Source organism: Microcebus murinus, chromosome 9, assembly GCF_040939455.1.
Source record: "Microcebus murinus isolate Inina chromosome 9, M.murinus_Inina_mat1.0, whole genome shotgun sequence".
NCBI lineage: Eukaryota > Metazoa > Chordata > Mammalia > Primates > Cheirogaleidae > Microcebus > Microcebus murinus.
In genome coordinates, this window is record NC_134112.1 from 63,127,076 (window position 1) to 63,153,383 (window position 26,308).

At 37.9% G+C, this 26,308-nt stretch overlaps 2 protein-coding genes across 2 annotated transcripts in view; one reads left to right on the forward strand and one right to left on the reverse strand.

The window, feature by feature from the left end:
• Window positions 1-26,308, forward strand: part of PRKAR2B (protein kinase cAMP-dependent type II regulatory subunit beta) — a 90,371-nt gene that overhangs the window by 29,174 nt on the left and 34,889 nt on the right. Inside the window, exon 3 of the mRNA XM_012746286.2 lies at window positions 25,786-25,838. Within this exon, the coding sequence (XP_012601740.1) occupies window positions 25,786-25,838 (53 nt within the window). The remainder of the gene's footprint in view (window positions 1-25,785; window positions 25,839-26,308) is intronic.
• Window positions 12,003-12,538, reverse strand: LOC105861068 (calmodulin-alpha-like). The gene has a single exon (XM_076006525.1). It carries the CDS (start codon window positions 12,485-12,487, stop codon window positions 12,041-12,043), a length of 447 nt encoding a protein of 148 aa, XP_075862640.1. The 5' UTR covers window positions 12,488-12,538; the 3' UTR covers window positions 12,003-12,040.

The following is a 26,308-nucleotide window of genomic DNA, read 5'->3' on the forward strand; positions in this document are numbered from 1 at the left end:
TATTAGTGTCTGCCTTACCAGGAGAAGCCAGATAGGCTCTAGATTCAGGTAGGCCAAGGTTAAGTAGTAGCTCTGCTACTCCCATATCTGCTTATTAAAAGTGTGTGTGTGTGTGTGTGTGTGTGTGTGTGTGTGTGTGTGTGTTTGTCCGTAGTAACCTTTCTAAGGCTCAGTTTTTCTGGGTATAAAATAGGAATAATACCTATCTCCTAAGATTATTACCATAATTAAATAATAAATAATCTATGAAAGACTCTTAAGACAGTATCCTCTCCAGTTTGGTTTCACAGTATCAGCCTGTTGTCCAAATGTGTCTCCTGGATAGGCAGAAGTTTTTGTTTTTTTTTTATTTTTTTGAGACAGAGTCACTATGTTTGCCTGGGCTAGAGTGCCATGGCATCAGCCTAGTTCACAGCAACCTCAAACTTCTGGGCTCAAGCAATCTTACTGCCTCAGCCTCCTGAGTAGCAGGGACTAAGGCATGCACCACCATGCCCAGCTAATTTTTTTATATATATTAGTTGTCCAGCTAGTAGAGATGGGGTCTTGCTCTTGCTCAGGCTGGTCTCAAACTCCTGAGCTCAAATGATCCGCCCACCTCAGCCTCCCAGAGTGCTAGGATTACAGGTGTGAGCCACAGCACCTGGCCTGGATGGCAGGAGTTTCTAGGAGGTGAGTCAGAAGTAGCTTGGGGGCTGCAAAACTGGACATGGAGAGTTAGTCAGAAGGACCATACCCAGGGAGAGGCTGAAATCAAGAGTCAGATAACAGTTCCACTGAGGCAGCAGGATGAAACCAGATGTGTCAGTACTGGGCAAGGAAGGTGACAGAAGATAGACAGTGGGACCTAAAGAGGCTCTCTGAGATGCCAGGGTACAGTCCCAGGGCTTTGTGTCCAGGCCTCCTCTGGTAGAGTGGAAGCCAGTTAGGGGCTCCAGGCCACTTCTTGCACCTGTTACCTCTTTGTGCCCAGACTAACATTAAAACGGATTCTCCCCTGTGATTCATTACAAACCATCCAAATGAACCGGACAAGTGCTGCTGCTGTCTCATTCCCAGCTACTTGCCTGGCCTCCTCCACACTCTGGCAGTACTGATTTACTGATGCTGCTTAAGCAAACCATGTTCTTGCATGCCTTAGCGTCCTATGGGAATTGGGGCCCAGAGGAATCTATCAAAGTGTTGTGTCTCTGGTTCTTTTTTGTTTGGCCCAGGAATGCTGATAAACTATCTGAAGGCTAATGAGAAATTAGATTATCTCTTGAACTTAAATTGCCTCTTCCCCAGAGTTGTTCTTGAGCCTCCAGGGAAGGGAGAAAAGAAGATAGTAGTAAAAACGACATGATCCACAGTTCAGGTAGGGGCAGGGTGAGACGGGGCAGTATCCTTCTAATCCTACAGTGTCCTCAGACTGTTCACATCAGGGCTTGCGCCAGTTGATGTGGAGGGGCTTGGAAGACTGCCTGGGAAGTATGTAGCCCACCAAACCCGTGTGTGTCCTGGCTACAGGAACACTGCCTCTGGATCTAGGGATAAGACCTGGGGAGTCAAGTAGATGGAATAACAGATAGGAGTAGATTGAATGGACATGTGGACTTACCACAGCTATCTTTAATTATGATCAGGGTTTAGGTCACTCCTTCACAAACTCTCTGTGTAAAGCACCAGTTTTTTGTTTTCGTTTTCCCCATCTGCTATAAACCAGAATTTTTATAAAATATAAAATTACCATAGTAATATAAAATTGCTGTCATAGTTTCGTACTCTCCGTACTTACCTCATGGAAGCCTGCCATGGCTTAGGTGATATGTCTTTGCTGTGATCTACATGAGATATGGAAGTTCTCATAACCAGCTTTTATAAAGGAAAATCACACATTTATTTAAAAGAACTGATTATTTAAAAAACAAGTACAACCCTTATTTTACTACGTTGGCATTTTGCCAGGAAAGACTGCAGTGTGACTGCCCCTGGGATAGCAGAACGGTGGTGTGTGGCAGCTCCGCTCCAGGTCTGGGATGCACATGCTGGCACTTCTGCTGTTAGATATGCCTGTTCATGTTTGGAGCACCCCACAAATTTCTCCTGTCTGGCCTTGCTACAGCTCACCCCCCAGCTACATCCCCTACCCTCAGCATTCTTTCTTTCTTTTTGGATGCCATCAATGTATGGAGTATGTGCTCCTGCTGCCCTTACTGTTAGACATCATTTGATATTGTGGTTGTTTGTTCACCTGTCTCTCTTTGCTCTCCTACACTGTGAGGTTCATAATTAATGAACTAAGACAAAAGGGCATTTCTGGATGAGGTCAAAGAAAAACCATGTGAAGTAAGGAAATGAGAGTGCTACAAGGACGGGAAGATTTGGCCAGGCATGTGTATAGAGGGGTGTGAGATCCCTGAGGTAGAGTGTTCCAGGGCAAGGACCAGTGTGACTCTGGTTATGGGCAAGAGTGCCAAAGTGGAGGTTGATTGAAGTTTTATTGGAATTAAGGAAGCCAAAGAAATTTGAGGATGGTCTCTCAAATGGGTTGTCAACTCAGACCAATATCGAAGTCTTCTGTGATGATAGCAAAATTGGAGTGGGAAGAAAACTGTGAGCCATAAACCAGTCAGGAAGAGGCACCTGAATGCCATGACCATCAGAGGAGCACAGGTGTTTGCATGGGAGTACCAAGGAGTGGTCTGGGTGCCAGTGTGAGGAGCCAGGAGAGTGCCCTCCCTGCCGTTCAGATCCCACTGTGTGCAGGGAGCGGTACCCTCTAGGAAACAGTGTTCTTGGAGAAGAACAGGGTTTCAGCTAAGGCAGAAATGTCAGACTGTGTAACAGAAGAAATTGAGGATGTAGGGAAAATGTTGATAAGGAAGGTAGAAGTGGACAGGAGGAATCCACAGGTCAGCAATTCAATTGAGCAAATATTTATTGAGTGGTTGCCATTGCCAGGGACTGCACTAGGCACAGCAGTGCACACTGTGCCCTTGAGACAGAATATTGGGGATGCTTAAAGAGTGGGGAGATGAAATTGGGGTAACGATGGTTGTGCGGAGGGTCTTGCATCTTGTGGATGACCAAGGATGACAGAGCAAAGAGGGCATAATTGGATTGATGGTATTTAGGTTATAATTTATTCACTGTGAATGCTCATTTAAACTTTCCTTAAGACTAATTCTGTCAGCTTCCCAGTGAGAGCACTTTAACCTTCTGATATTTACCTTAAGTACAGAAGGCAGTATGGTGTAGCAGTGAAGAGGTTGGATTGGGGCCATTTTTTTGCAGGGCGAGGGGGAGGGTCTCTCCATGTTGCCCAGGCTGATCTTGAACTCCTGGGCTCAAGTGATCCTCCCGCCTCAGCCTCCCAAGCAGCTGGTACTATAGGCACGAGCTGGGGACACTTTTAAAATTTATTGATCAAATATTCTATGAGGGCCTACAATGTGTTTGGCACTGTGCTGGGCTGGAGGCAGACAGACACAGTTGAGGATATTAGGTCCATCATTTATTAGTTGTGTGACCCTGGGCAACTTACTTACACCATCCTCTATAAAACCAGGTTGTTGTGGTAATTCATGAAGAGAATGCAGGCAAAGCTTTTAGCATAGTGCCTGTCACATAGTGTGAGTGCCAAATAAACTTTTATGTGTTATTAGGCTCAATTTATCAAATTTTAATCTAATAAAACACCACAATATTAGTGTCTGTTATTTCTTCCTATAATTTATCACACCTAATTTTATGAATAATCGGCCAAAATACATAATTATCTTTTACAACTGACTCCCTACCCCTAATTTGGATTGACTTCACATTGTATTGATATTTGTGGGGGATGGCAGGGATTTCTCTTAGAAGTAACATTCGTTAGCTTTTTAGAGAAAAAAAGCAACTTCAGCCTCCCATCAATTTGTAGACTGTTATTTAAATTGATCCACTTTTTAAAACTTTAACCTGTTAAACAGGTGTTTGTACATGCAGCCTCCCTCTCAGCCCCCCTCAGCCACCAGATTAAACCAAATGCTTTGAAGCTGATGACTAGAGAATGTTACTATCTTTGGGTTCTGAGTCTCTGAGAGCCCAACATGTATTTTGTACTAGTTAATCATGAGTTAATCATGATTGTGCTTTCTGATATTTTAAAAATTGATGTTATAACTAAAAACAAAGCATGCATTCAGGTCTACTCTTTCCTTTACCAGTAAGAATCAGGTGGTTCCTCTCCCATGTCCCTCCACCCCCATTTATTTTTTTCTATTTTTGGTCATGACTTACTAAAACCAGAGTACATTGATTTTTGTTGTTGTTGCTGTTTTTCAGAAAACAGTGTAATAAAACTGACAAAAAATTAAAATACAGATTAATGGTATAGCATATTGTTTTCAGAATGGGGAAAAAAAGGGGCCTTTCATTGGACAGACTAAACAGCTTCAGTAATTTTATTGCTGGACCTGTTTCAAGCAATTATGAATGTTATCTTTATTGGCCTTCTTCAAAAAAAGGCAGAACACTACTCCTTTGATATTTTAAAACGGAATTCCAAGTGATAGCTCCCCTTTAAGAACAGACGTAGACAGTTATTATACTCATTGCATAACAGAGTATATGGGGCACAAACGCAGCAAATATACATGGCTTTTGTGCTGTGACGGCGTTTTCTGGGCCCGACTCCCCAGATGTGCTGAGTTTCAGCAGGTTGCTGAGTGGTAATCTGCAGCAGAAACTGAAAACTTACACTTACCATATCTATGCTGTGGCTTTCTAAAAACAAACTGCTACTTTCACGTTGCCTTTCTATTTGGTGTTATTTTCACTTTATTCAGATTTTGTGGATCTGCTAGAGTATTGCTTCTCTTTTCCTCACATTTATATGAGGGGTACTATTTAATGCCTTTTAAGTGCATTTTATTTTTTAGATTTGAAAGCTGTCTTTGGAATTAAAATAAAGAAAAAGTTTATAATCCAGAATTGTATTTTATTGACTAAAAAATAAGCACTGTGGTTATATTACATAGGCAAATTAGAAGTTAAATGAAATTAAAATTTTCCTTTGGTTAAATGATCCTTTTGGAAGGGATTCTTGGTGTTAGACTGTGTAGTTGGTGAGACTGAAGTTTCTTGGGCTTTTTCTCTCCCTAGTTGTTTTACCTTGAGGGGGTTATTCAGTCTGAGCTTCAGTTCATTATCTGTAAAATGTGTTGGTACTTAACTCATGGAGTATTGTTAATTGATTAATGAGATAATGAATGTGAAATACTTAACAGATTTCCAAAAGTATAGTGATAATATATGTTTGCTAGTAGCACTACTAACAATATTTTTTTAGAATTTAAAAAAGAATTAATCAAAAGTGTCTTCATAGCATCCATATGATAATTTGGTTTTTCTTTAACATTAATAACATGGTAAGTTGTATTAATAGATTTTCTAGTAGTGAACTATCCTTATATCACTGGAATGCACTCTGCTTGGCCATAACATTGATTATTAATTCTGTTCTTAAAATAGAACTAACATGTAACAATTGTTGACTATTGTTTCACTTTAGCACAAATCAAAACACATTTTTCAGTGCAGGATTAAGCTCTGAATTTTAGGCATATTTCAGAGAGCATTGTTGAACGAACTTCCCTGTTTTATGTGAATAATTAACAATGAGAGCTAGGAATTATCTACTTAGAAACTGTTGGTTGAAGCACTTACCACAAGAGGCATTTGTCATGTATCAGATGTGTGTATCAGTATATATTAATATAATAGGCCACCATTGTTCCATCCAAACTGTGCAAACTGTGGAGCAGGAAACTGCATAGGGAAATGACATTTTGTTTCTCCTTTTTTTTTTTTTTTCTGAGACAGGATCTCACTCTTGTCTGGGCTAGAATGCAGTGGCATCGTCATAACGCACTGCATCCCCAAACTGCTGTGCTCAAGTGATCCTCCTGCCTTAGTCTCCCAAGTAGCTGGTAGGGCACCACCATACCCAGCTAATTTTTTCTACTTTTTGTAGAGATGGGGTCTGGTTGTTGCTCAGGCTGGTCTCAAACTGCTGACCTCAAGCAATTATCCCACCTTGGCCTCCCAGAGTGCTAGGATTACAGGCATGAGCCACTGTGCCTGGCTGATATGCTGTGTTTTTAATGTAGACCTGGGAGAATGGACAGTGTAGGGGGAAATTCCTGTACTTTGTTATTGGAAGACCTCAGTAAGAATCCCTGTGCTCCATCATTTACTAGCTGTGGTGAACTCTGAGCCTTAGTGTCTTCATTTATAAACTGAGCATTGAATGTTATACCTGCTGAAGTTGTTAGTATTAAGGATTAAATGAGTGCAAGTCCCTAGTACAGTCCTTGATAGAGACAGGACTGATTAACTATTGGTTTTCTTCCTTCTATATATTTTCCTTTCTTAATAATTATTTTTTGTATGAAAGATATAATAAATGCAGGTAGAGGGGCCAAATTGAGTTCCCTGTAGAGATTTTTTTTCTCACCAAAATGCCCTATTCTAATTTTTGTTTGAAATTAGCTTTTAGGCAAATGTTGAAGAAAGTTGATACATGGAAGGTAACTTTATAGTTAAGAAGGAGAATTAATATTCATAAAAATAAGATCTTCTTGCCATTAAATGGATTTTGTATATGGAAAAAAAAATAAGATCTTCTTGAAAGAGTTAAGTATAAAACAACACTATTGTTTCAAATTTTCTTTGCCTAACATTGGTATATTATATTACTGTGCTAGAATACCTCTGTATTCTGTACCATTAAAATAGTATGTTTTATTTTCACTTTACTTTAAAAATGACACCGCTTTTTAATTGCTTATTCTTATCAATACTCACATTTGTTTTCTTAGAAACATTTATTTCTGATATTCAGTAACTTGATATAATGTGATACTCAGATTTTATGGTGAGTTCTTGATAGAAACCATATCTGTTAATTAAGTTATTAATGAGGACACTTAATATCCTTGGCCCTTAGCTAGTCCATTACTGGATTAACGTTGGCTTTTATGGTTGCTTTTCCTTACTTTCTATCTCTGTTGCCACCTCCACACTCCAGTTATCACACACATAGATTGCTAGAATGAGGTAAGGCAATCTCTCTAGCATTAGTCTTCCTCTTTTCTCATTCGTCTGGCACATCTCTGCCATAACACCCCACATATCACATATGAGAAAGTCTGTACATTTTAATTTGATATTCAACTCAAGGCCCTCACCAACCTGCAGACTCAATTACCCTATAGCCCCATTTCCTGTTGCCTCTAACATAAACCCTCTCATCTAACCAAGTGTGGCTGCCTACTATATTTTAAACATTCCTTGATTTAAATTTTGTCATGTAATTTTTTCATCAACCTTTGAGTACTATATGATTATTATCTCCATTTTATAGATAAGGAAACTGAGGCACAGAGAAGTTAAGTAACTGGTTTAAGGAATCCACAGCTTTTCCTGAGAGTGGTCAAAGGTTGAACCCAGCGAGTCACTCTCTGGATGTGGGCTCTTAAGCACAGCCTTTCATAGGTGTCTTAATGCAGTCATCTTGAATGAGAGTCTGTGGTGTGACTTAGTTCTCCATTGAGTGACACATAGCACTTATTTGCATGGACCAGCCAGAGAATGCCTCTCTCAGGAGGTGACATTTCAGCCCAGACCTGGGAAGAACAGGATGGAGGAGGAGGGGAGAGGAGAGCATTCCAGGGACAAGGGAATGGTGTGTGCAAAGGCCTGGCACTTACTCTCTTATTCATAGGCAAGTATGGATGTTTATCGATTCGCCTTCATTCTATGTCTTTTGATAGCTTAAGCCAAATATGTCAATCTATTTTTTCAAAGTTTGTTTCTCATGTGATTCTTATACAGTTGGCATTTATTTATTTAATCATAGCAACTCTATGAGGTAGATCTTAATAGCTACATTTTACAGAGGGGGGAAAAATTGAGACGCAAAAAGCGTTGTATATCAGTGTAAGGCTATGTTCAAAAAAAAAAAAAGCGTTGTAATGTGCAAAAGCCTCACAATTAATAAGTGACAGGAAAAAAATGGCTGAGCTGGGGTGCACCTCAGTTTGTCCGAATCCTGTGATCTTTTCCCCATAGTGTTAATCAGTTATTCTAGATATTACCACAGATAATAATTTATACCCATACCTTAACAGAAGAATTTATCCCAACCAGGCTGTATACTAGTAGAGTACAGGGACCCTATTTAGTACTTGTCTCTCTCATAAACACCAATCACAGCTTTAGATATAAATAGTCAATAAATAAAAGTTATTTCCATGTATTAGTTTTGCTAAAGCCAGAGGCATTTCAAAGTGTTTTGCATATGGTGAAGCAAAATTTTAATAGTTGAAAAATGAATTATGTGCAGGGTACATGCATCATTTTTGTAAAAACAATAAAGCTATTTAAAAAATACCAGGCAGTGGTTCTGAAATCCATGGAACATAAAAACTAAGAACTAAGGCCAGCCTTATTTGTTTTGCAAATTTGGTCATTCAGCAAAATTTGTTAGGAGAGAATAATTTGAATTTTGTAGACTGTCATTTACATTCTCTGATTAATATCATGGATAAACAGATAAACAGTCATAGGTACTCCTGCCAGAACTACACATGGTCCCCGAGTTAGGTATCTCCTGTTTTTGTGGTTATAATACCATTGAAGAGTCACCAGAGTTCGAATTTGTCATCTTACAAATACTACTGCCTTATCAATGACTGCTCTATGGTTTTATTGTTAGTTATTTTTGGTAATTGACTGAATCTTTATTGTCTTGTTTTCCTGGTTGTCCTGATCTTTGTGAACCAGTGTTCTTAACTTCTGAATTCTCTTTGGTTGCAAGTGACCAAAACACACACTGAATTCAATCAACTGAAAACGAAGAGTTTATTGAGATAGTTGTGGGGGTGTGGCTCTCAAGAATCACCACGCCACAGGAGGGACACGAGTGCAGCAGGACTGGAGGAGCGACTGGAACTGGGTTTTGAACAGTGTCAGGAATCTCTCCTTCTTTCACCTCTGATTCTCTTTCTTGCTGTAGGCTCCTTTCTCCATACGGTGGGGAGTCCAGCCACCACAGCGCCACAGTTTACAGCATGAGCTACCAGAAAGAGACAGACCTGACATTCCCTTTGATTCAAGCCCTCCAAAATCAGAAAAGGGTTTTTAATTAGCCCAGCCATCCTAGCTTGACCTGGAAGTTACCTTATTTGCCCATTGGGGCCTGCTATGGCACAGGGCTCAGAAACCCTGACCTCACCTGGGACTGATTTTGGCAGGTCCACGTTAGATTATTAGAATCATGTCTGCTAGCTGATTCTTAATGTAGACTGGCTGCCCTGAAGAAGCCCTCTGTCTTTTTTTGCCAACGGCAGTATCTCTGTTGGCTAACTGAGTTTCCTTTCCAAACTAAGGGGACATCTGCAGTGTACTCAGCACATCTGCAAATCTGAGATAACTGGTAAGCTGAGTTCCTTGTGTAACCTGTCTCATCACCTGCCCATGCAACTGCAGGTGACCCATTTGTGTCTTTTTCTGCTGAGAAACATTCCTGTCTGTAACAGAATAATACTTTACATAGAATGACAAGAAATAACAATACTAGACAAATGTTTCTCTTCAAAAGAATTGGGACCATTGTCTTGGTATCAGTTTATCTAGTTGCTAAAGGAAAAGTCCCAAAGAAGAAATAATACTTTGCATTTATATCACAAGATTTTCAAAGAGATAAAGTGGGAGGCTAAAGGTCACTGTCATCTTTCATCTTATGAACTGGTTTTTGATGTTTTTTTTTCCCCCAGAACATTAAGAGCAGCTAACCACCTGGTTCCCTCATGTTATGCAAAATTATTGCATTTTAAAATCAGGTTGGATGTTATTTCTAGACTTGTAAGGGTTTCTAATTTGTAAGAGGATAGTTTTTTGGTGCAAAAAGGTTTGTTTTTGGAGTAATTATGCTGTGATATTAATAACTGTAGGAGAGATGGTTTTTGTATGTGATTGGTTGTGCTGTCACTTTAGTTAAATTATAAAACATTTATAATTAACTTAGTATTTGCAAGACACTGTTGTGTGCATCCTATGAGATTGCTAAAGATAAGGAAGATACAGCTTGTGCCCAAGCCCTGGAGGAGCTAAATTTGTACCATTACTCTCCTACCAGAGAGTTGTGGGACAGCACAGCAGAATTGCATCATGGGGAATGTCACCTACCATGCACATCCCACGGAGAGCGCGAGGACAATTTGCACCCTGCAGTAGGCGAGGGGGAGAGGTGAATCTGCTGCTCCTGCAGGCCTGCTTGGTCCCTGCGTGCCTCTCAGTGTGAGTACCTCTAGGATTTAAAGGTACCCATTTTCCATACAGCATAGCTTCTAAATGTAAGCCAGCAAAAACTACTAGTGCTCACCAGGAGAAAAAGTAATCAGTTTTGATGGTGGAAAACCCACTGTTTTGGACTTCTTGTAAGACCATGTGACAGTCTCCAGCAATGGGTTCCTATGGGATTTTCAAGAATACCATTAACTAGAGGAAATTTTTGCCTTATATGTTTAGAATTTAGTCCCTACATAAAATGAGCTTCCAGTGAAATAGAGACATGAATAAGATGCATTCTGTGTTTCTACACAGAAGAGAGCATTTAATTAGCTGGTGTGTTTGGTTTGGGGGATAGTATCAGAGAAGATGTGGCATTTGAGCAGAGCTTCAAGGGAAGAAAAGGATTGTAATAGGTAGGAATGGGTAGTGGAAGGAATAAATTTCTGGTTCAGCAAACCATGTAGTTAATATGGCGTTCAGGGAATAGTGAATACTCTAATCAGCTCTGAAATATGTGGGCTTTATTATATTATTATAAGAGGAAAGCCTCTACCTGTAGGTTTGGATCAGAGTGGGGGAGGGGAGCCTTGGAAGCCTTGGTGAGAGTTTGGGTTTTATTATGTATGTGGTAGGGAGCCATTAAATTTTTTTTTTTGTCATAGAGTGAAATTAGCCAAGGTATCACTCCCAGGCATGGTCAGGCTGGAATCCTGAAAGTTCAGAATAGGTCCTTGCAGACCGCCCCACCAAGGGGAGGGGCACTGTCTGGAAACAGCTGAGAGGAGATGATCTCTTCCAGGGGAGAGCTGCACTTCGTGATCAGACTGGCTTCCTGAAGTGTGTGCAGAGTAGGAGGACACGAGGGTGACAGACCCTCAGCCCATTGTGCTGCCACTGACTGTGTGTTATATACGCCATCAACCCAACAATTCAGTGTGACAGTTACTGCTTTATGAAAGCTTGTCTCTTAAAGAAAGTAAGAGAAGAGCAAAAATATATATATTTATAGTTTTTTATATTTGCTCATATAGTTATTTAAAAATTTTTGTTTTTATTATGATTTTTTAACATAAAATTTCTCGTGTTAACCATTTTTTTTTTTTTGGGTAAATTGTAATTTTTTTATTGGAAAACAAATATACAACTTGGAATGGATTTGAGGCAAATTGTGCCATAAGCAGATTTTCTTTAAGTGGCTAAAACAAAGTTTAAAAAGCAAGTAACAATAAAATGTTTCTGGTACAGGACCAGCAGTACAAAAAAATAGTGTACGAGTACCTGGATAAAATACACCTGTTTTGCAATAGTGCAACTTTTAAGAACATATTGTTGACTGTCCATAGTCCACGCAGAGTTACAACTCCACACTTCAACAACAACATGCTGACAGTTCCTAAAGAAAACTACTTTTAAAAAGGCATAACCCAGATGTTCCCTCATTTGACCAACTCCATCTAAGTTTAGATGTGCAGAAGGGCTTAGATATATTCAGAGTAAGCCACATGCTTGTTACTTGATCAATTTTCTAAAATAAGGTTTCAGGACAATGACAGTAAGATAAGGGAAGAAAACATGGAGGAATGAAGTCCTAATTACTATACATGCATATTTTTTTGACCTTTTACAGATAAGTTACCTTTTACAGATAAGTTACAAACAAAGAAAAGGCAAATAAACAATTTCGTACAAGAAATTGAACACATTCTGTACAACGTCTTCACTTTGCTGTCATCATTTGTACAAACTCTTCATAGTTTACTTGACCGTCACCATCAATATCTGCTTCCCTGATCAATTTATCAACCTCTTCATCTGTTAACTTCTCTCCAAGGTTTGGCATCACATGGCGAAGCTCTGCTGCACTAATATAGCCATTGCCATCCTTGTCAAACACACGGAATGCTTCTCTAATTTCTTCTTCACTGTCTGTATCTTTCATTTTTCTTGCCATCATGGTCAGAAATTCAGGGAAGTCAATCGTTCCATTACCATCAGCATCTACTTCATTGATCATGTCCTGTAACTCTGCTTCTGTGGGATTCTGCCCAAGAGACCTCATCACAGTTCCCAATTCCTTTGTTATAGTTCCATCACCATCCTTGTCAAATAGTGAAAAAGCTTCTTTGAATTCTGCAATCTGCTCTTCAGTCAGTTGGTCAGCCATGCTGCAAGCGCTATTGGTTTCCGAGACGCGACCACACAACCACTCGGCTCGCTAGCTCCACTCGGACTCTCGCGTTAACCATTTTTAAGTGTACCATTTTTCTGTGACATTAAGTACATTCACATTGTTTTGCAGCTGTTATCACCAACCATCCCCAGAACCTTTTCATCCTCACAAGGTGAAGATGTGAAAATCTTCACATCTGAAACTGCGTACCCATTAAACACTTAACTCCTCATTCCCTACTCCTCCCAGCCCCTGGCAACCACCTTTCTATCAGCAGTCTCCAACCTTTTTGGCACCAGGGACCAATTTTATGGAAGACAATTTTTCCACAGATGGTGTGGGGGGAGAGGTGGAGCTCAGGCGGTGATGTGAGCCATGGGGAGCAGCTGTAAATACAGATGGAGTGTTTCTTCCTCACCTGCTGCTCACCCCTGTGCTGTGCAGCTGGTTCCTAAGTTTCATATTTTGTGGAAGATAATTTTTCCATGGACCAGGGTTGGGGCTGCCATGGGGAGTGGCTGTGAATACAGATGAAGCTTTGTGTTTTGCTTGCTTGACCTCCACTCACCTCCTGCTGTGGGCCTGGTTCCTAAGTTTCATGGAAGACAGACAATTTTTCTATGGGGTTGGCGGGGTGCTCTGCAGCCCAGTTCCTAACAGACTTACCAGCAGAGGCTGGGGGTCGCAGTCTATGAATTTGAGTGCTCTGGGCACTTCACATAATCATATTCATATACAGTATTTGTCCTTCTGTGACTGGCTTATTTCACTTAGTGTAATGTCTTCAAGGTTCGTCAGTGTAGTAGCATGTGTCAGAATTTCCTTCCTTTTTAAAACTGAATAGTTTTCTATTATGTGTATATACCACATTTGATTATTCATTCATCTGTCGATGGACAATTGGGTTGCTTCCACCTTTGGCTGTTGTGAATAACGATGCTGTGAACATTGATGTACAAATATCTGAGTCCCTGCTTGTAGTTCTTTTGATTATATAACCAGACTTGGAATTGTTGCACCATATGATAATTCTATGTTTAATTTTTTGAGGAACAGCCATACTGTTTCCACAGTGCACTGTTTCCACAGTGCACAAGAGTTCCAATTTCTCCATATCCTTACCAACACTTGCTATTTTTTCGTTTTGTTTTGTTTTGATAATGTTGACCTATAGGTATGTAGTGGTATCTCATTGTGGGTTTTATCTTTTTTTTTTTTTTTAAACAAGAAGGGGAAGGGAGCCTCATTGTGGGTTTGATTTGCATGTCCCTAATGATCAGTGATATTGAACATCTTTTCATGTACTTTATTGGTAACTTGTATATCATCTTTGGAGAAATGACTAATTTAAGTCCTGTGCCTATTCTTAAATTGGGCTTTTCTGTTGTTGAGTTGTAGGAATTCTTTATCTATTCTATATATTAATCCCAAGTCTAACAACTGGGCCCAGTTAGAGACAATTTCTGTTGACTGCTTTTTTCCAGAGTATGGGTCATACACACTTCCTATTTCATTGCTTGCCTCATATTTTAGATTATTTTTTATAGCAGTTCTAGATTCTGATTTCCTCTCTCTCCAGGTTGTTGTTGTTGTTGTTGTTTTTAATAACTTGCCTAACGGCCGGGTGAGGTGGCTCATGCTTGTAATCCTAGCACTCTGGGAGGCTGAGGTGGGCGGATTGCTTGAGGTCAGGAGTTCAAAACCAGCCTGAGCAAGAGCGAGACCCCGTCTCTACTATAAATAGAAAGAAATTAATTGGGCAACTAATATATAGTGAAAAAATTAGCCTGGCATGGTGGCACATGCCTGTAGTCCCAGCTGCTTGGGAGGCTGAGGCAGTAGGATCGCTTGAGCCCAGAGTTTGAGGTTGCTGTGAGCTAGGCTGACACCACAGCACTCACTCTAGCCTGGGCAACAAAGTGAAACTGTCTCAAAAAAAAAAAAAATAAAATAAAATAACTTGCCTATGTTAAATCTGTGTACTCTGTCCCTGCCATGTATGTGCCTGCTAATAACTCTGCTTTTTGTTTTTATTTTTAACCCTGGCTTCTCAGGGTTAGCCCCTGTGTTCTGCATGACTGATTGGTCAGAGGTTGTACTATACCTTGAGTTGATGGGTCTTATGTGAGTTCAGGAGCATATTCAAATTTCAGGCAGTTTTCACTCATGCCCAGCTTTTATTTTCTGCCAAGCCATTTCATGTCTCCTCTGGGTGTGCCACAGCCTTGTGGACAGGTAGAGATAAGTGGTTGGCTTGGGCCCTGCCTACTTTCTCCTGCATCCCCACACAGCCTTCCAGGTGGCCATGAATGCTTGGAGAGTGTATCATGTTCCTCTGTGATTGTCTCATTTTCTGTTAAGTTTCTGGCTAGTTTGCTGGTCTGTTTGCTGCAGCCAAGGCCACATCCTTGAGCTATCTGAGGTTCTAGTCTTCCTGCTTGTCTCTCACTCAGGTGGCTATAACCAACACTGCTGCTGGGCAGGGGTGTGTGTGTGTGTGTGTGTGTGTGTGTGTGTGTGTGTGTGTGTGTGTGTGTGTGTGCTTTTCTTGTGTTTTCTCAGTCAAGTTATTCTCCTCTTGCAACAAAGCTGGTAGAACTACCATGCTGACAAAGCTGGGAGTAAGGAATAGCAGCCTTGGGCAGGAATGCCATAGGCTTCTACTGTTCTAACTCAAAATCACTAGCTTTTAATCAAGAAATGCCTTTGGTTGATTTCTGGAACCCTGATTTAAATTTTTTTTTACAGTTTAGTCTAGTTTTTCATTGCCTTTTGGAGGGAGGCTTTAGCATGCTGCTATACTGTAACTCTAAAGATGATTTTTAAGTACTGAAGGTATAGAGGAAGCCATATTATTACGATTGAGGTGGATGTTGGTTGAATATTCTTTTTTATGTGAATGTTTTTATTTTTATTATAAATAGAGGTTTGGGTTTTACTATAGTATCGTTAATGAGATACTTTTCATATATTTTCTAAAAAACTTTAGTACTTTGATTTTGCTAATTTCAAAAGCTGTATGTTTTTAAGAAGTATTAAATTTGAAAAGTATTTTTGCAAAAGGATTAGATATATTTGAAAGAAAGACTGATTATTAGCAAGAAACTTTTTTATGTTTAATCCCCTTTTATGTTTGAGATATGAATGTTTCTGGAAATTTTACAATTATCTCTCTTTTGAGATATGAATGTTTAAGAGAGTTCTACAATCCTCTGCTTAAAAAATTCTTTTTTCTGATTATAAATGTAGTACATTCTTGATGAAAATGAAACTTAGGAAGGCAAAAATAGGAAAATAAGAATCATCATAATCATACTATTAGTACCAAGGAATAATTACCATATAAACTTTGATGTCTACCCTGCCAGACTTTTTCATGCATATTTTCTGTGAGGTCAAACCACGTATCTATCTCGAAACTGGCTTAAAAAAAAAAAACCAATAAAATTTGGTGAACATTTTCCTTTAGATATTCCTATAAAACATAATTTCAAATGGCTTCCCATAGATGTCAATAGTATATATGGATATTTAATTTATAGCTTGCTTATTGTTGGGAATTTAAATTTCTTCTTTTTTACCTATCATTTCTTCAGATCAAATTGAAGAGCGCTTGCTGAATTGGGCATGAACATTTTCAAAGCTTTTAATAATATTTCCAAACTGACCCCTCCATACCCATCCCCAGTCCCAATTCAGGGTTTCACTGGCAGTGCACGAGTGCATTCTAATGATGCTTCCCTTCTAATATTGGCTTTTATTAAAAAACAAATACCTTTGCTAGTTTATTAGACTTAAATGTTTATTATTATTTCTGTGTCTCTTATTTTGTGATTGTCTTTATATCATATTATTTTTTAATAAAAATTTATTTAAATTTATTTGTCATATCACCTCATGAATCTTGATTCAGATCTTGGTCTGAAGAAATTAGTTTAAAAAGAGAAGAAATCTAAATTCCCAACAATAAACAAACAAATTAAGATAAATGTCCATAAATACTATCAGTATCTATGAAGCCATTTAAAAATTATGTTTTACAGGAATATCTAATGACGTAGGAAAATGTTCACCAAATCTCATTAGTTTTTTTTTATTTTTATTGTTTTTAAAAAGCATATTTTATTAGTGTAAGACAGGTGCATAGTTTAAACCCATACAAAATATGTGTGAAACAAGTCTGGTCGGAGTTCCCTTTTAACAAATGGAAATGAAGCTTTTATTTTCTTTAAGAAGAAAATCCTACGAGGTTATCTATAAGGATTTATTTCTTTTGATTTTTAAGTAATGAATAAACCAGACTGAATTATATTTTCTTGTAAATACGCATTTTATATTATGAATCTTTGGATATTGATTTGCACTGTTCTATCACAACTTGGTTATATTTAATAGCATCAAAATTCTTATTAGACTTCTGATAATCACATGGAGAGACTCGATTGAAATATGTTCCCCATGTGTTCATATTTGATAGTTTTATTACTAAATTTGGAAGCTAGGAATTGACTATTTTCCTATAATTCTGGCTATATTTAAGTCCAAACTTCCCATCCTAAAACCATCTGGTCAAATGATATTTGTTCAAATTTATTAATAAAATTAGAAGAATCGTGTAGTGTTTCTGTTCCCATAGTTCTTTGATGTGTGTGCTAGGCAGCAGTAGTCTCAAAAGCAGTAAATAAACAAAAATATTCAGAGGCTTGATGTAGCTCCAGCTCTGCTATATCTGAAGGGCAAAATTGTATTATGATAAATGTGGCTATATCATTCATTATCGACTAGTACTTATACTTAGATTCCTTTAATGTGATTCAAGGTCTCAGACCAAAATAAGTGCCAAGAAAGATCACATTATCTGAACAATTAGAGCATTTGCACAAACTCTTGGGAAGCTATTTGTTGGCTTTTTAACCAAAGGATCAGAATTTCTTTTTTGATTTCTCCTTGGCTATTAAATATCTCATAATCCATAATATTCATTAACTGTAGTGCTCAGAAATCCTTATTAGACCATTTTCAGCAAAGTATAAATATAATTTCCTTTACAGTACTGTCCTCTGGTACAAATTGATCCACTTACTGTCTGCTATTTATTAGTTCTGGAGATTAGTACTGAGTAATTCTCATGATTGATAACAAAAACATGTGGGCTTTAAAAAATTGATGGTTATCCAAACATATTCTCCTCAGAATTGTTCTGCAAGCTGTTTTTACTGTATCTATTATCTTACTGTTAGTCATTTGTGAATTTTTACTTTCTCTTAAGAGCTACAGCAGACTAGACTATTCTATTGAAAAAGGGAGTGAATGTTCATAAGGTGTTTCCTCCTTTCTCAGAATCGCGTAGGCTACTCATGATATATGAACAGTAGAATTATTACAATGTTGGAGCCTACGCTATTCTGGACTCCTCTTAGAAACATTCCATATTGATAGGATTTTTTTCTGTAAACCTATTGAATGCTATGTCCTTGTAATTGTGCTATGCTATAAATAAGTTAATTATTTTAAAAAATGATATAGAGCACCAAGAGGATAGAAAATGTATTTGGGATAGATCAGTGATTGAGTACGTTGGAACCCAAGTCTAAAATAAAAATTCACTTACAAAATGCATGTCGGTTCTGATATAAATTAGAGTTTTGTTTTTCCTTTGGAGGCAATTTTGAAGAAAAATTCACATATTTTTTAAAATCGGATTAAAAATAGTTTGTTTAGGTATCTGTAGCTTTAATAGTAGGAAAATAGCAAATGATGAACAAATTCTTATTTGTTTGAAGCTCTAAGTTGCTACTCATTTATGTATTTCAGCAGTACTTATCCCAATAGCATCCTGAACATTATGTTTACTTGTGAGGTGTGAATGGTTCTTGATTCTGTAGTCACTTAAAAAAGAGTGGTATAGATGTGAAGGAAAATTGTTTTTAGAAAAATAAAAAAAAATTAGTAAATTTTGGAGTTTTATTCTAAATACTTCTGTAAAAGTGCAACAAAAATAATGGTTTTTTAATGAATCAATTTACAGCAATTTAGTAAAATATTTAAAATCTCTAAAATGTTTATGAGACAGTAGAATATTTTGTAGTGGAAATAATAGGAAAAACATTTTATAGAAATTTTTTAGGATTGGTAATTATATGTCTGGGATGATTTAGGAACCTACCTGAATGATGATTTAAGCTTTTTTTTTTTTTGAGGCAGAGTCTCGCTTTGTTACCCAGGCTAGAGTGAGTGCCATGGCGTCAGCCTAGCTCACAGCAACCTCAAACTCCTGGGCTCAAGCAATCCTTCTGCCTCAGCCTCCTGAGTAGCTGGGACTACAGGCATGTGCCACCATGCCCGGCTAATTTTTTCTATATATATTAGTTGGCCAATTAATTTCTTTCTGTTTACAGTAGAGTCGGGGTCTCGCTCTTGCTCAGGCTGGTTTCGAACTCCTGACCTTGAGCAATCCGCCCGGCTCAGCCTCCCAGAGTGCTAGGATTACAGGCGTGAGCCACCGTGCCCGGCCTGAATAATGATTTAAAACAGAATTTTATAGAGAACTAGAAAGTGGTTTGTGAATGGCTGATTCTTAAAGTTCCATTGATAACCTTGGGGAGAGGCAGAACATTCTAGTTTACATGCAATGTATGTTTCAATCATTTTACCAAGACAGAGTTATATAGTTAAATATTTTGGCCAAAGTCAAAATATTTATACTAAAATTCTGCTGACATGAATATAGCTAATTTGGAAATTAAATATTCACTTAAGTACTATTTAATGAAGGGTACTAAAATTTCTGCAAGATAGGTAAAGGAGGATATATTAAATATTTATGTTGCTCTTTTTGTAGCTGAAATGTCTGTAACGGGTGAATTATAATTTGTAACATTTTAATGCAAGAGGTAGTAAGATATTGTTATTAATATATATTAAATAACTAAATATTCAATTGATACTTGAAAGGCAATTTAAAGGAAATTGTAATGATTCTGTTCAGAGTATATGAGACAGTCCCTATTTTTAAGTAAATTGTGAGGTTAATTTTAGTCTGCTTCCCAGCCCGTGTGTGTGTGTGTGTGTGTGTGTGTGAGAGAGAGAGAGAGAGGGAGGGACGGAGGGAAAGGGAGAGACACTTTGGGTTAGGGCCATCAGATGGTTTCTTTGGTAGTCATCAGAGCTGTTCACAAAATTTTGTTTTTCTTGCCTTCTAAGGTCATGGTACTATTGTACTTTCCCATCTCCTTGAAGTTCAAAATGATCATGTCACTTGTTCAATGAAATGTGATACATATGCCTTCTTGGCAGAAGACACACGTATCACATCTAGGCAGAAGCTGTAGGAGCCAGTCCTCAGTGTGCCACTGCCTAGGGACTGGTGACATTCCAAATCATATAGCCTCCATCAGCTTGTAGCCCACAGTAAGGACTACGTGGCACAGAGTACCCACTATCCTGAGACGGACACATTGTGTGAGTAAGAAATAAACTTACGTTGTATGAAGTCTCTGAGATTTGGGGATGCTTGTTACTGTTGTGTAAGCCAGTCTAACCTGACATATGCTGTTTCTACAATATATGTATAAAGTTAAGGAAGAAGATAATACATTTCTTACCAACGAAGGTACCTATTTATTTCCTCAACCATTTTTGTTAACATTTACTGTGGGCTAGTCACTGTTCAGATGCTAGGAATACAGCAGGAACAAACTAGTCTCTTCTTTTCTCAATAAACTTCTTCCCACTCTTCATAAACTATTTAGGGGTCTCCTTTACTATAAAGCCACCTTCTACCCTCTAAGCAGCTGGTTGCTACTTTCTCTTCTCTGCTCCCATAGCATTTTGCACATAGCTTCGTTGTGGGACTGATACCATGTTCATTCTATTTTTTTCTTGCTTTCTAAACTAAACAGTTCTATAAATGTTTTATATATAGTACATATAATTAAAATATAAAATATGTAGACAAGGCAGGTTATACATTATATAAAATGTATAATAACAAAAGGATATATACACACACACTCATTTGCGTCATTCGTCACATTTCAAAAAGTATTTTTTGAATGAATAAATAAGGCTTTCTGTGTGGTCTTTTGCTTGAATGTGATTTGGGATCAAACTGTGAACTTCTATATTTGGGGCATGTTCTCCAAATGCCTTTGCTCTGTGATTTCAAATTCAAGATCATTACTAATGGATGAGAACAGGTCTATACCAAATTACCTGGGCAGAAATGTAAATGAATGGGAGAGGAGGAAGCCTATTAACTTGTCTCTGTGCCTCTTCCCTTTACTTAGCTATAACTGTTAGGTCCTTATACCAGTGTTTCTCAATGTTTTTTTCATTATCACCCCCCTGCCCCAAGTCTTTTTAAACTTTTCCCCCCATTTGCCCCCAGTGAGATTTTATTACCATAGCTATACATGTATCTCTTTATGTATTGAATGTATATCTCTGCTTTATACAAAACACAAAAAGGAATAAGGGGTTTTTGCCCCATAAGAACCAGTTTTCTTGGTTGAGAAAGCCTTAAACTAATATTTGTAAAACATAATTTTTTTCCCTTTGTAGGAGGGCCTTTCCACTTCAGTAAGCTAAATTTAACTATATTGAGTCAGAACTCTGTTGTCTGATACACCTGTGTTTTTATAATAGCTTTATTTTAGGCTGATTATTATTTAAATAAGCATGCTAAAATCTTACTGTATTGAGAACATTGGCAAATTAACTTTTACATATTTTGTAGAAGTCAATCTTTCTAGATTGAAGGTCTCTAAACTGCACAGTTCCATACAGGCTATATTTATTTGCCTTTTATTCCTTTAGTGAGTATTTATTGAGGTATACTGTGGGCAGCTGTGTCAGAGCCTAGGACCCAGGTCGTGGAGTTCAGCCTGGTTCCTTTATTCTGTGTTAGCCAGGATGATAAAATGGATTATGTATACTTGTCCAGTGCAGAGTTACTTTGACTGATTTTTAAACATTAGCAACAAATTGTAGGGGGCTCTTGGTGAAAAACCCTGGGAATTGGTATAAACCCCTTGTCTACCAGACTGTTATCTATAGTACATGGAAAGATTGAAGGCCAGGTCCCACAGAATGCAAAGTCAATATAGTTCTTATTTTCCTGTTATGCCATGCAGTCTGTGACAGTTGTCTGGCTATACCAGTGTACATTACTCTGTCTGCAGTGTGAGAATCTGCTTAAGTTCTTGGACCATTCTTGACAACCAGTATAGTATCCAAATACGTATATATGCACAGCAAAAGATGCAAACCTTAATATAGGGTTTAAAGAATAAGGCTCTGCCCCTTACCACTATTTAATTGCTAAAAATGAAGTATATAGTTTCAAGCTAAATTTCAGATTGTCCAGGAATTATGGGGCAAATCATGTCAGAAAGAATACAAAGCAGTACAGGTTATCTGGAGGCTTTGGTTTGAGTGGCCATCCACGCATAGAGCCTTTCATTCATTTATTTGTTACACAAATATTTACCAAGCTCCTAATCTTTGTTCTAGGCCTTTTGGTGAATAAGACAAAAGGCTCTCATTTTCATTCATCCTCTCTGTCCTCATTTCTTGGACAAATAGTGTAGGACATTCTAACACAGAGCAATTTTTCATTCATTCATTTAATATGCATTTGTTTGAGAATTTGTAATATGGGTACACTATGGTGAGATATTAAAAAGAGATATCATCTCTGCCCTCAAGACCTAGCAAGCTTATTTGTTCATCATTCATTCATTCATTCATTCATTCATTCATTCATTCATTCATTCATAAAAATGTGCATCGAGCTAGGCAGTGTGCCTGGTCAATGCTAGGGAAATGCAAACATGAACAAGAGGACACAGTTGGTCCCTGGAGGGCTACAAGCCCCAGCCTGGAGAGGCAAGCAGATCGTAACATCTTTGAAAGTGTTATAGTATGGTAAGTGATAATAATGAGCTCTTCCCACTGTAGTGGGAGAGTTATTGGGAGAGTGCAAAGGATGAGCACAGAAATGGAGTTTCCTGAATTAGTTCTGAGTAGGTGAGAGATCAAGATGTGACTCTTGATCTGACTTTTTAGTTGGGGCTGGAAAGAAGGGGTGGCTTGGAAAGGAGAATGTGGAGGGAGTTCCAGTTAGAGGAAATGGTTTAATCCATGATAAGGAGCTGTAAGGCACCATGACAGCTTTACAAAATTGCAAGTGCTTTATTTTGATTTGGCTATAGGAGGTGGTGCTGGATGAATTCTAATCTAGTGAAACAATTGCACCATAAATGCCAAGAACTAAATCCTGGTAATATTGACACAATAAATAGTTCAACAAAACAGTCCAGAAATGAACAAACATACTATGTAATAAAGTGTGTATCACAAATCAAAAGTGTTAAGTAATAAATAATACTAGGGTAATTGATGAGGTATTTGGAAAAAGAATAGATTCTTAACACCATATGACTTTTAGTCAGGGCTTGGGGACTAGAAACTTAGAAATTAGAGAATTATATTTGCATTCTGTGAATTAAAACTTAAAATCAACTCTAGTGAGTCAGAGGGAATACAGATACAACAAGTTACCTTAAAGAAACAAATATCTACCCTACTATATCACCTCATTGAATGTGTCAGTTGTATAAACAGGGCCACCTTCATGGGCCCTGAATTTGGTTTAATGTTTTCCTATTGTTGCCCTCTGGAAAGTCTTAATTTTTGAAGTTGGGGCTGACATGTTTTGTGTTTGCATTGGACCTTACAGATGAAGTAGCAGTCCTGCCTGTGAGGTTGGTCATCCATGGAGACAGGGAGTTACAGAGCCAGGCATTAGAAGCAGATGTCCTCATGCTCTCTGGAAGGTTGCAGCCGACCGACCGAATTCAACTCTTCCAGCCACATTAGCAGGACCGTCTGTATTGAGTATGTGGATGCCTCAGGCTGTCTAGGCTATTGCCATTAAACGTTCCATTTATTTGACAGTCTTTCTTCTTTCCCCTTTCCTGCTCATCAGAGAACATTTTAATTGTGATTTGGCTGCTTCTGTGGTTTTCCTGCAGGGAGAGGTCTGGCTGGTCATGCTGACACTGTCCTTCATGTAGGAAGTTGGTTACTACATTGGCATTCTGCTTATGTGCTTCAGTGAGGTTCTTTAATATGAGCCTGCCCCTGTGAGATTGGCCTGCTTCTGTTAGATTTCTGACACAAAAGGCTCAAGTCCAGGAATTGTGCTGGTGAATTCATCAGAGTAGTCAAGTGTAGAACAGTGGTTAAGAATGAGGGCTCTGAGGCTGGGTGTGGTGGCTCAGGCCTGTAATCCTAGCACTCTGGTAGGCTGGGGGGTGGGGGTGGGGGGGGCAGGAGGATCGCCTGAGCCCAGGAGTTTGATGTTGCTGTGAGCTAAAAAAAAAAAAAAAGGAATGAGGGCTCTGGAGTCAAGACGACAATCCAGGGATCAATTGTGGGTCCTGTCACTTACTATAATGTGTGATCTTGGCCTCCCTCTGTCCTTTCATCTGTCAAATGATAGCATTAACATCTACCTTAGGGTGGTGGTGAGACTGAATGAGATAATGCACTCTATATCAGGGTTTCTCAGCCTCAGTACTATTGACATTTTGTGCCAGCTAATTCTTTGTTCAGGATGGGGGCAACTCATCCTTTCTCAGGGATGAGTTGGGGCCGTACTGTGCATTGTGGGATGTTTAGCAGCATCCCTGACCTATACCTACTGCATGCCAGTAGCTTCTCCTAAACGCCTACAGTTGTGACAGTTGAAATCTCTCCAGACATTGTTAGGTGTTTCCTGTGGATTGAAGAATTGGACCTGGTTAGGAACCACTGGTCTAGATGTGTAGAACAGTGCCTGGAGAAAAGAAAACACAGGTTTTGCAATAATAATGATAATAGTATACTAATGATGATAAGATTCTGGGGCCCCTGGGAAAACATTTGTCAGTCTTTCATTTATCCTTTGTTCTTTATATTTTTATATCCTTGCCAGAATAAACTCCATATGGGTTAAGGAATAAATGTAGAAAGATCTACCTTTAAAAAACTTGAAAGAAAAGAGAAATAACAAGTCTTTAGATTTGCAAATAAGGAAAAGGGTTCCAAGCTCAAAAGCAGTGGTACTTTCGTGATGTTTAACTTCAGGTTTAAATCACATTGGGGGATTTTCTTCCATATAGATGCCACTACATTAAAAATAAACATGCATAATCTGTAAAAACATTGTAGTTATCATTATTAAAAAGCAGTTTGGATAAAATGTGAGTAATATGACAGATAAAATGGTATTAAGAAATCAGCATAAGCCAAAAAGAAAACCAAGTATTTCCTATAGGTAAGGACAGAGGAAGAAATATAGTCAGCCTATAAACATTTTGTGTCCAAATTTAATAATTTTTAAAAATTTCAATCCTTTCTTCGTTTAAATTGGCAAAGATTGTAAGCAGTAACATCCATCCTCTTGAACAGTTAGAGGAGCCTTTTTACATATTCTTTTTAGGACAATGGATGGATATAACCCTTCTGAAAAGAAACATGATATTAAAAATACCCTAAAAATTGTCATACCTTTTAGTCTCCCCAAATAACATTTGGGAATAATACCTACAGCATAATCTGAAATGTAGACAAATATTTATGCATGAAGATGTTTATTGCAAAGTTGTTATGACAAAAGCCAGCTAAGTGTTTGGCATTAGGGAAGGTAGTTAATTATAACATATGATAATCTGTAGTCCTCAAAACAATGTTTCTAATGTTTAATGAAATGTTTCTAATGACATGAGAAATTCTTATACTGTTAAATGAAAAAAGCAGGTTTTTATATTGCATATATGCAATATATATATATAAAAGACTGGAATGGAATATGCCAAATGTTAATAGTATTTGTTCCCAGAAGATTAGATTATGGATAATTTGTGACAGTTAGTCATAACTATGTGATTAAATGGATCATTTCATTGCAGACTTAGACTTTTTTTGTTTCTGTTCTTTTATGTAATGCTTATTTTTTTATGCATTTCTATGCTTGGAAATGAAGAAAAAGGGTTTAAGCGATGTTTCTCTGAGTAGAAAAAGGAAAAACAATTGACAGTGTCTTAAAATACAGCTTTATTTTTAAAGAAATGCCTTATACATTATAATATGAAATCAGTTTTGAGGGGTAAACTGCCTTGGATGAGGTGAATTAATGTTTTTTTTTACACCCTGGTTCTTTTTGTTCATTCATTTTAAAAGATGTATTTATTGTAATATGGCTTTTGATGAAAGAATCTTTAAAATGTCCACTTTTATATTTATAGTATGTGCAGAAGCTTATAATCCTGATGAAGAAGAAGATGATGCAGAGTCCAGGGTATGTAAATTAATCAGTGAATTTTAAATTGATTCCCTTGTCATATATAAGGAAAATAATAATAGAAAAGTTCTTAACAGGCATACGGGTTAACAGGAGACATAATGGAATTATTTTGACTGATTCTTTTTCTAGTCTCATCTCTGATAGCCTACTTCTACTTCAAGTTCTGTAGAATTATTTTTATCCAAAGACTACCTCTTTGCATAAAAAGAGAGATGAACATATATGCTCACTGCAGTTGTGGCTTTATTTCTTTTGCAAAATATATCCTGATGATGAAAAATGTTTTCAGTTGTCTTTCTCATGGTGATGATATTATTTTTTTGTAGTGTTTCTAGTAAAGGAAGATAGTGGGAAAGACCTTCTGCTCCTATTAATTTATAACAACAGACGTTTACTCTGAAACAAACAAATTACAGTAAAATCACATCCAACATGTCAGTACAGCAGTTATTTATTTAATTTTT